The 11,528-nt window shown below is 49.1% G+C and overlaps 1 protein-coding gene across 4 annotated transcripts in view; it reads right to left on the bottom strand.

Moving 5' to 3' along the window:
• The window catches only part of Slc43a2 (solute carrier family 43 member 2), a 43,921-nt gene that overhangs the window by 21,281 nt on the left and 11,112 nt on the right, over positions 1–11,528 (bottom strand). For all 4 annotated transcript variants that reach the window (XM_021212108.1, XM_029546194.1, XM_029546193.1 and 1 more), the window contains exons 3-5: positions 10,492–10,699; positions 9,030–9,085; positions 7,952–8,028 (exon numbers count right to left, since the gene is read on the bottom strand). In XM_021212108.1, coding sequence (XP_021067767.1) covers positions 7,952–8,028; positions 9,030–9,085; positions 10,492–10,699 — 341 coding nt within the window. The remainder of the gene's footprint in view (positions 1–7,951; positions 8,029–9,029; positions 9,086–10,491; positions 10,700–11,528) is intronic.

Here is an 11,528-nt window from a genome sequence, read left to right as displayed (position 1 = left end):
AAAAAAAAAAAAAAAAAAAAAAAAAAAAAAAAAGTCAGGCATTCTGTATGACCACATATAAGTATGCTTTTCTTTGTCATCTAATTTCCTCTTAAGGTATAATTTTGTTTTTGATACAGAGTTTCTGTGTAGCCCTGGGTGTCCTGGAACTTGCTCTGTACACCAGGCTGGTCTCAAGTGCTGGGACTAAAGGCGTGTCCCACCACCACCCTGCTCTTAACTTTTTTTTTTTTTTTTAACAAAAAATTAACAATAAGACATATTTCAAATAGGTGATGAAGCTGGTACAGTGGCACATTTCTGTGGTCCTAGCACTTATGAAATGACGGGAGGAGAATAAGAAGCATGAGGGTAGTCTGGGATAAAATAATTTAACTCTGTTTCAAAAACTGTGGGAAAGAGAGAGAACAAGATAGTCCACGCCTGTTTTGGCTTGAGGGCTACTAGGGCTTATACTGGACAAAACTGCTCAGCCAGGAGCCTGAGGCTGACCTTGACTAAGGAAACCCAAAGCATAAACATCCCAGCAATAGTCAGAGGGCTCAGGAGAGGGTAAGGCTCAGAAAGGCAGCGTCCCGTACCTAAGTGGTGCTAACACTAACAGTGCTCTCTCACTCAGTGCGTCCTTCTTCTCTCTTCAAAGCCGGCGGCCAGCCTGCCTGCAGGAGATTTCCTCACGAGGTGGTTCAGGAGCCGTGTGGTCAGATTTCCTTCCCAGTAAAGAGCATGTATACTAAGAGCAACTATTTTTAGCACCTGCTTTCTATATCTTTAAAATCCTGAAAACAACTGTCTAAATGTTCCTTGCTCGTTCACTGCTTACAAAACTTAATCAGAGTCTAAACCAGGCACGGTGGTAATCCCAGCCCTCCCGAGGTGGAGGGGGAAGGATCAGAAATTCACGGTCATCCCTGCCGGCCCGAGTTACACAAAACATCCAAGGGTCAAAAGACGCCCTCAAGCTGGTCAAGGTCAACCTTAGGATTCAAAACTCTTGCTAGGTGAAGGCCTGGTACGACACTTGTGTTTGGATCTCAGGTCACTTCCACTGGAGTGTTGTCTCTCTCCTCAGGCATTCTTTATTAAGCATCCTGCCTGATTCAGCTCCCTGTGGGTTCTTCTATCCCTTCACGCGCTCCTCATAGATCTACCAGCCTCTGTTCAATTCTGCCTTCGGCTGACACCTGTGATCCAGGACCACTCCACTCAGGGATGTGTGCTTGTATATGGACTTGCCCTGTGTCTGTCTTCCGGATCTGGGTCCCCTCTCACTAGTCTTGTCTCTCCTTGCTTATTCTGTCTGTCCTCCTGCCCCCGCCCAGTCCTGTCACACATAATGGCGCTGAGATGGTGGTGATGTACTTATGCTGTCTGAGTGTTAAGCTGACTGCCTTAGTGAGGCCTCAAGGGCCTGCTGGAGGGGAAAACCAGCTCTGCTGCCAAATAGGAAGCTGGAGCCACGCTGAGGCGACAGGTGCCAGGGGGGAGGCTCCGCTCCGCAGAGGCTGCCTCCTGGCTCCCAGGCACGCACGGGGAAGGCAGCCTAAGCCCCTCTCCCAGCTCCTGGTTTCTTCTCGCAGCCACTTTGCTGCCTCTATTCTGCTAAGTAAATCCCGTGCTCCGCGCCTGAGCTCCTGGGCATCATGGAAGGCCTTCCCTCACCCAGATGATTCACTCTCCCTCAGTCCCTCAGCTGTACCATAAACAGGCCCAGCTGTGTCACATTCCCAGAGGGGAAACAGCAGCTGCAGGCAGCCCCGCCCCTGGTGTTCAGGCCACTGGACAAGAAGGACAAGAATCCCCAGAGGCCACGGCCAAAAACAGTTTAGACAATCTTCCTTAGGGACCCTAAGATATCCAAGGACATGTGCGTCTTTTCACAGGAACCCCCAGGTGAGGCAAAGACAGGATGAATGACAGTCCTTTTTTTCATATCTAAAGCCTCCTGAATCCATTCACCATGAGGGTAACTCTCTGACTCTCTAATGAAGTCACAGAGTCAAGCAGTGGGTGACATTCTAGGTCTGTGGTCCTTTCAGGGAGATGAGCTTTGTCCTCAGCTACCTGGTATATACACCCTGAGTTCAGAAAAGGCTGCACAGGCCAGGATCCAGTCCATCGACTATCTACCCAGGAACTAGTCTGGACAAGTGGACTCAGAAAGCTGGGCTGTTCCCTAACTGAAACAAGCAGGCAGCCCTCAGCACGTATCATGGGCCCGTGGGGTCACCTTTCCGCTTCACTGGTACAGGGGTGGGGAGGGAAAACTGCCTTCTCCTGGCCACCTCCCATTCCACCTGCCAAGCCCAGATCCCTGGCGACACCCCCACTGCCTCCTGTCAACCTCTGCACATGTCACGTGCAGCAAATTTATCACGTAGAACCCCTCTGAAAAAATGGCCAATTTCCCCCAGGCTGATGGCCATCCACTGACTACTTTGGCTTCCCAGGATCTGGATGGAAATCAGAGGCTAAGTGGGCTGTGGTGCCAGGAGAGTCCTGCCTGCCTGGTACCCAGGCTCTCCAGGTAGGGAGGCAAATGAGATGCTGCCTGTCTGTAGAACAGGACTTCGCAGGAGGGCTGCTGGACTCACATCCGCTCACAGGGGGCTATTTGCTTCCACACCTGTCCCTCGGGTCCTTACTCACAGCAATCTAATTCCCCTGGGGTCATTTACTCCTCAGGTTTAAAGCCAAACTCCAATGAATAAAATAGGGAGAACCCACAAGAAGACTTTTTCCCCCCTGAACATTTTGTAACCACTCTTCTGTTAAGTGTTTCAGACCAGAACTCCCCATCCCGCCCACACTGACAAGGGTCAGGGTAATGAAGTGGAAAAGATATGTTCACAATTTTGGCTGCATCTGCTCCCATCTCTAAGCAACCCAGGCCCTGGATTGTGGGGTGGCGGCCCAAAGACGCCACCTCAGCCGCTGGCCGATGTTTGTGCTTCAGCTGATGGAGCGAACTAAAGGGCTGTACAAACTAGAGACATTGAGCAAACAGACCAGAGTGTGCTGACCAGATGTCCAGGGCAGGCCACGGCTCCACACCACCGGGGGTGTGCCTGCACCAGTGGACTGGCACGCTCCTCCCTCAGGGATGCCCAGGCCCAGTGCTGTAAGAACCGGAGCTAAACAGCCGGGACTGTTGGATAGCCTTGGACCCTCCACACTGGAGGAAAAGACTATAGTGTGGAGGACAGAGTGTAGACTCCCAAGGCTCTGTGAGGGGGTAGGGGGGAGGTGAGAGGTGGGGGGACCTATGGGACACCTCCTTCTGGATTGTGAAGAAAAGGCATCTTGCCAACTTGGGGCCCCTTCTCCACCAATGAGTGTGCCAGCCCACAGTCCGTAACATACAAAGCCCCTGGGCCTGAGAAAGTCCCCAAATGAAGGTTTCCCTGACAACACATTCCCCCACATTCCCAGGTTATCAAGGAGCCATTCTGTTTAAAAGTCGTTATAGATTTGATTTAGGGAGTTCTAAAGACAACCTTGAAAACTCCTTTGTCTCCAAAATGAAAACACGGACAGAGTCACAAACAGAAAGAAAGTGTCACTGCACTGCCTCTGCTGTGTCTGCGAGCTGGTCCTGATGGCTCTACTTTTTTAAAGGCCTGGGCTGTGTCAGAGTGAGATTCAGCTCTGCTCAGCAGAAAGCATCAGCAGCCCAGGGACATTGCCTAACAGCCTCAGTCTGTCCTCCGTGACCCATTTCCTGTTCCCTCACAGGGTTTACTCTCATGAGCTCTCAGGTCCCGTGAGAAGGCTCACGGGACGAGGGAAGGTCCAGGGAGCTCCTCCAGCTGGGGGAAGGGGTGAAGAGGGTGACTTTAAAAGTGCTTAGAGACCTAACCTGTAGGGGGGCGGCGGGAGTGTCTGCGGGGTACTGACCCTCTGTCCTCAGGTGGGGCCTCTAGACACAAAGTTGGCAAATGTTTTTCCATGAAGGGCCAGATGGTAAACATTTCTGTCTTTGTGGGCCATGTGGTCTCTGTCATGACAGGCCAAGAGCCCCTGTGGCAGGAAAGCATTCACAGACAACACGTGAGCAAACAGACACCATGTGGTTCAGGCAAAACCTTGTTTATAAAAAAACAGGTAGACATTTGGAGTTGGCCTGGGGTAGCAACTCATTGACCCCCCCACCCCAATCTAGATCCAAGATAAAGACATCAGAGGACAAGCCCTATACCTCCCTTACAAGAATGGATCCCCTCCTACCAAATGCTCTACACAGTGCCCACTCACCAATCCAATTATCCTGGACAGGTCCGTGAGGTGGCTAGGAGACCCAGAAGCTATCAAACACGAGCTCGAGCTCTCTTGCGCGCGCTCTCTCTCTCTCTTTCCTTCTCTCTCTCTCTCTCTCTCTCTCTCTCTCTCTCTCTCTCTCTCTCTCGTCTGAGTGCATAGTTTTTCTGGAGCATATTCATGGACCATACAGAAACCTCAAAGCCCTAGGTGAACCTTTTACTCCTACAGAGAGATTATTTGAATTTCAAAGAGAGTTTTACAAAGTATGAAGAGGAAAAAACAATAAGAAGGAAAATGAGATAAATGATACAAAGAAGCAATTTAATGAAAAGACCCACTGATGACAGTGGCCAGGGACAGGGAATACATCTGAAATCTGAGCTCATGAGAGGGGAAAGTAGGGCGGTCAGGAGGCAACACGGTAAGTTCGAAAGCAGGCAAGGCCTATAACACTATAAAAGAGGTAAGAGGATGGATGTCTTATTAGAAAAGAAACAGGTTATGATGTATCATTTTTCATGGTGTTAAATTGCCTAATCCTTAAAGGAAGAAACATTTAAACACCCTTCTAGTCCCAGCACCCAGGAAGCAGGAACAGACCCTGAGTTTGGAACTACCCGGTCTACACAGCAACTGCCAGGCCAGCCATGGCAACATTAGTGAGCCCTAAAAAAACATGTAAGTAAGACAGAAGGGGACAGCAAGAGGGCTCACTGTATAAAAAGGTATTTGATAAAAAAGTTCGTCCCTGCAGGGCAGTGGTGATGCACACCTTTAATCCCAGCACTCAGGAGGCAGAGGCAGGTGGATTTCTGAGTTTGAGGCCAACCTGGTCTACAAAGTGAGTTCCAGGACAGCCAGGACTACACAGAGAAACCCTGTCTCAAAAAAAAAAAAAAAAAAAAAAAAAAAAAAAAAAAAAAAAAAAAGAAAAGAAAAGAAAAGGAAGGAAGGAAGGAAAGAAGGAAGAGTTCATTCTCCAGAACCCTCATGGTCTCATGGTTGAGGAAAACACCTCAGAAAGCCATCCTCCACCCTCCATACTCATAGCCCCACATGAGCATCATGTGCACACGCCTACATACACACACACACACACACACACACACACACACACACACCAGACGAATCAAATCAAACGAATACATTTTAAAAAATGTGTTAAAGATGAATGATATAGCCTTGGAGGGACCATGAGGAGGAGGGCACTTTCAAACATGTTGCTGGACTGTAACTGCAGACAGTAGATTCCATTCTAGGAGTCGGCTTGAAAGCATAGAGTAAACTGTAAAACATGCTGCTAATCCCGGGCCCAGAAATTCTACTTCCTGGAACTTATTTTACAGAAATACATGTACAGATCGTTCATTTCAACAGTGTTCACGAAGAGAGGCACTGGAAACCAACCTGTACGTCTGTGAGTGGGGAACTCGCTGCGTGAATCACAGACTGTCTCTATACAGGGTAGCACTGACTGAACAGCATGCTCTAAAGACAAAGAATGCAGAGCTCTAGGTACTGGCAGGGAAATGGGAGACTCATTGTGTAGATGAAGCAAATCGATAGAGCTGAAGCCAGAGAGTGACACGGATGTGTACAGACTAAACCATACTGAAGAACAGACGCTAAAATACATGGCGGGAGACACAAAGGTTGTTTTTTTGGGGGGCGTTGGAAACAGGGTTTCTTTGTGTAGCCTTGGCTGTCCTTCCTGGAAGTTGCCTGTAGATCAGGCAGGCCTCAAATTTAGAGATCCGCCCGGCTCTGACTCCCAAGTGCTTGGATTGAAGGCGTGCACCACCGCGCCCGGCTTGAAGGATTTCTTAGAGAGAACTCCCATATAGTGTTTTTCATCTATCTGCCTTTTTTTGCTCCTCCTGTCTGAGATGATCTTGTAGAGCCCAGGGTAACCTTGAACCTCCTATATAACTAAGGATGGATACTGTTACTGTTTGAGGAAAGGTAACTGAGGATGACTTTGAACTCTGCCTGCTCCTACTCCTTCTAATCATAGGGACTACAAGAACAGGCTTCTGTTTAGCTCTCCTTTTTATCATTTCAGGGGAGCAGGGGCAAGACCTCATTCTGTAGCCCAAACTGACCTCGCTGTCACAGCAACTGTCTTGCCTCTGCCCGGAAAGTGCTGGGATGACAGGCATATACCACCATACCCAGCTCTTCTCTTTTTATAGATGTAGTGCTAGGGTTGGTAGCGAGTCATGTTCATGCCAGGTAAGTGCTCTGCCACTAAGCCACACCCCAGCCCTTATTTATCCCATACCTCATGCTGAGTAAGCACCATCCTGCATCGGGTCCCAGGACCATCTCCAAGTGCTACCCCTGAAATTCAGATCTGCCCTAACAGATGTCCAGCATTTCTACAACAACAAGGGCGATGCCAGGTTTATATTTTTCATCTTGATAAAAAGGGCTGGTGGTTGCTGTGTTGTCCAAGAACAAACAGGCCTGTGCAGGACTCCTGTTTCACATTTACACAACACGTGCAATCTGCACTCACTCCTCACAGCATGAACATGTCTCTCACTGTTTAAACGTTGGTTTTACTCTGGGATTATGAGAGGAGAGAATATATCTATTTTTAAATGCATCTGATTTAAAACAAACAAACAAACAAATAAAATGCCCCAACAGATACAAAGCAAACCTCACTGGCACCAGCAGAGGTAAGGCCACTGAGCCCCCAGATTTCTGTGGGTCACTCACCCTCAGACACCCACACCCAGGGCACAGCACTCAGGCTGCCTATGCTGGGCCCATTTCACTGACCAGATACCATAGTGAGCTTTCCGTGCCCACATACATAGGCCTCCCTGCTGGAGCAAAGCTTAGGAAAAGGAACAGAAGATGTGGCCCTATCGCAAGTCACAAAGATGCCTGTACCTCCCTGAGCTCCTTTACCAAAGGACCAGGAAGGTCCTAGAGATTTCTCGACAGCTTGACTCCTGACTTCAGTGTAATGGAAAATCAGAGCCAGGCTTCACCGCAAACAGTAACGGCAGCTGATGTACCCCCAGACCTTCACAGGTAAACAGAAGGGGATGTCCCTGTTGACAGGAGCCTCTGATGATGCTCCTGCCTGGCTGGGCAAGTCTGCAGTCTTCCCTCTGGCAAAGATGCTTAACTTCCTTCAGCCCCCCCCCCCAACCTTCCTCCCTGCCTAAAAAGAAACCCGTTGTGTGGCATCCTGGAGGCCCTGGGAAGAGTATCCTCAAGAGTTCCAAGAAACAGTTCCACTTATCTAGGCAGACATCTATGCCCTAGTCAAGAATTTGACAATGTTGCCACTCAGCCCTAGGCATCTGCAAGGCTGGGGCTGGGTAGCTCTTAGATAGGTTTCTCTACAAATGGCATTGTTAGCTGGAGTTCCTGGAGAGCCTCAGGACAGCAACCATGGAAGATCCTGTCTTCTCTGGATAGATGATTAATAACCTGCATCCTCCAGGCCAAAGGCAAGGCCAGAGGCAGTTGCAAGTCACCCGGGGAGGCACAGCTGCCCACTCTGTAACCCAGGGGACTGGCTTTGCTGTCAGACCACTGTAGCCACAGCCCCCACACTGCTTGGGACATGAAAGTATATATGCGAATGGAAGGAGAGGACCTGGAACCCAATACATGTGCCCCAAATTCAGTTTACTCGGCTGAAAATGTTCCTTAACAAACCAGTACTTACTGTTAACGAAGTGAACGTCATGCACATGCCCCCAAAGCCGTTCAGAGCCAAGGCGATAAAGATGAGCACAGAGAGCGCTGTGGGCAGACACAAAGGCATGAGTAGGGGAACCCAGCAGCACAGAGCTCCATGCTGAGAAGGCTACATATGAGCTAAAAATAAGGGACAGGCCACTGAGGGTCGGCGACACCTGGAGAGAGGTCTCTTTCTTACCCTCGTCCTCCTGGCTACCCTGTGGAGCCTGAGTTCTAGAAAAGACATACACCCACTCTCTTCTGTTAACCTGGTAGCAATCAAACGGCCACAAAAAGCTCCTCACAGACGCCAAAACCCCAGGTTCCTGAAAACCAGTAGAGGAGGCTGGTGAAGATGTTAGTGAATTCAGGTCCTAGTTTGGTGGTGTTCTAAAAGCCCTTCAACTCCTTGTCAAGGGACAGGGTCCAGAAAGGAGATGTCCCTAAGCTGTTTGTCAAGGCTGAAGCTGCCTTGAGGGCTCAGCTCAGCTGGGTGTGAGGTATCATGCCTGTAATCCCAGCCCTCAGGCTGAGTGAGGAAGGAGGACTGCAGGCCAGAGACTAGCTTGGGCTATCTCCGTAGCAAGTGTCCAAGGGCTGGGAATGGTTTGCTCGATGATAAGAGTGCTTGCCTGGAATTTGCAAGGCCTGGGTCATCCCCCCCAAGACTGCAGGAAAAAAAAAAAAAAAAAGGAGGCGGAAGAGGAGATAGCTCAGTCTACCATCTCTGCACCTGGCCTGGTGTAGGACTGGGTTTGTGGCTTGGGGAAGAGACAGGAGCATCACGCCCTGGGAACACCTCTCTTACACAGTCGCTTGGGACGATTACTCTCTTACTACCCATGCATCTGAAAGAGCTAAACCCTAGGCAACAGACCTCTGGAAAGCTGCCACAGCCGCCCACGAGATTAGTGACGAGGAGGGCCAACACACGTATCCCTTCTGCCTTAAACAGGCAACACCAAGCCCAATATAGCATCCAAGAGCAGGTGGGCCAGTGAGCACCTGAGGATGGTGGATCTTCCCTCAAGTTTCTGGCAAAAAGGGAGAAAAGGTGTACTCACAGTCTGGGTTACTTGCTCCATATGCAATCAGCAAGCAGGAGACAGCAAAGCAGGCACTAAAACCAAACAGAAAGTCTGCTGTTTACGCTGTTATCAGGGCTACCGTTACACAGTCATGTGGGGTCACTTCTGAACGTTTTACAATCATTACTTAACAGTACTAGGGAGACCCAGGAGAGATGCCTCATGAGCTATGAAGGTGATGCAGGAGGATGCCATCCATTAGGACTTGCTCTCAGTGCTGAGATTTGAGCCATGGCTCTTTTGTATGCTACACAAGTGCTCCACTACTGAGCTGCATCCTCAGCCTCACCTTATAACTGTTAAAATTTCATCCATTTTGCCAGGCTGTGGTGGTGCATGCCTTTGATCTCAGTGCTCAGAAGGCAGCTCAAGGCCAGTCTGGGCTACAAAGGGAGTTCTAGGACAGCCAGGGCTACTCAGAGAAACCCTGTTCACAAAACAAAACAAAATAAAACAAAACAAAAACTTCATTCATTTTAATTAATTGATTAATTTTATTTATTTATTGCAGTGCTGGGGGTAGAACCCAGGACCATGCACTTTAGGCAAGCACTACTACTGAGCCCCAACTGTAGCCTTTATATTTAAAGCACATACTATTAAGAATGACATATGTGGAGGCAGAGGCAGGCGGATTTCTGAGTTCGAGGCCAGCCTGGTCTACAAAGTGAGTTCCAGGACAGCCAGGGCTATACAGAGAAACCCTGTCTCGAAAAGCCAAAAAAAAAAAAAAGAATGACATATGTGGGCTATAATTCATGTATACACATAATTCACACTAGCCCAGCACTCATTAGGTAGAATTTCATGTGAAGCAAATCTCCTCCTCCTATACACAGACACACATACACACACACACACACAGATACACACACACACACACAGATATATACATACACACACAAACACACACCAGACACACACGTACACCACAGGAGGAGGAAGGATACATTATTAATAATTTACATTTGCATATATTTATATATGTTTTAAAATGATTTTTTTTCCTGGACAAAGTATAAGGCCAGAAGCCTTTGAAAACCAATGCTCTTTTCTATTTTCTTAGTGTGTGTAGGTGCACACACGCGTTGATGTGTGTATCCCATGGCACGAGGACAATGGTCAGAGGGGAACTTTCAGGAGTCAGTTCTCCAGCTTCTACCATGTAGGTTCCAAGGATGGAACAAAAGTTATCCGGTTGGTGGCAAGTGTCTTTACCAGATGAACCATCTTTGATGGCCCCAAACACTAATGTTAAAGAAAAAAAGTTCGAGTCCTGTGGCTTGCATGTGGAAACCAGCAAGGTCACGATATGTACTAAGTCTGTGCCAGATACGGTAGTAACCCTGCTCAGGGTGGGCATTTAGGGAGCCCTGTGGTGCACTGCTACCACAGGCAGCACCTATGCTGAGCCAGCCCTCAAGGATCCCACACTGACCTGCCCAGCAGCCTGAGCTTCCTTGGACCATACTTGTCCATGATGATGCCCAGAGGCAAGGTGATGGCACTGAGCAGGAAGGAGCCCACGGTGAACGCCAAATTCAGAATCTCATCCTGGGCCTTGCAGCTGAGCCAGCCATTCACCAGGCTCACCTCCACAGGTTCCGGCTCTGCCGTGCCCCCGACCGTGCTGTTAGTGACATTCTCTGTGTGTATAAAGAAAGAGAACAAGGTAGGCTTCCCCAAAGATTGGAGACACAGACTCACCTTTGGGATTTTACCACCAAGAAAGCCAAAGCTCACTGTGAGTGCCTTAAGGCTCTGCTCTGCTCTGGCAACTGACAAGATGTGGCTTGTTCGCCCAGACCCCCAATGCAGAGGTTTTCAGTATTTGTAGAAACCAGAGACCAGTCAAAGAATTCAATAAGGAAGCCATTCCTCAAAAAATAGAGTCCTGTCTACACTTTCAAGGGTTTCACCTGTCCCTTGACACAACATCGGTCCCAGATTAGGATTCCCATTCTACTGGAGGGCAGATGTCTACTATCTAAGTAAGTACTTTAGAGCTGAATGCAGGCGGATCAGGGGCCCAAGTCATCTATAGATAAGGAGCCTCAGAGCGGTCTAGGCTGCAAGAGACCCTGTGTGGAAAGGGAGGGTGGGTGGAGGGACAAGATGGCTTAGCAGGTAATGGCGCCCGCCACCAAGCCTGATGACCTAAATTGGATTCTCAGGACCCTCACATTAGCAGGTGAGTACCGATTCCAAAAAGCCGTTCTCTGACCTTGACTTATGTCCTGCATGCATACATACACTACATAAACATAATGAAGCAGGGTTGAAGCTCCAGATATTGGCGCACGCCTTTAATCCCAGCACTCAGGAGGCAGAGGCAAGAGGCTCTTTGAGTTTGAGGCCAGCCTGGTCTATAGGGTGAGTTCCAGTACAGTCAGGGCTACAGAGAAACCCTGTCTCAACAGAAGAGGGGAGGGGAGGGGAAGGGAAGAGAGGGGAGAGGAGGGGAGGGGAGGAGGC

The sequence above is a fragment of the Mus pahari genome, chromosome 14, assembly GCF_900095145.1.
Source record: "Mus pahari chromosome 14, PAHARI_EIJ_v1.1, whole genome shotgun sequence".
In the NCBI taxonomy this organism is placed as follows: Eukaryota; Metazoa; Chordata; class Mammalia; order Rodentia; family Muridae; genus Mus; species Mus pahari.
Note: the sequence above shows the minus strand (reverse complement) of the source record. Positions and strands in the feature narration are given on the sequence as shown.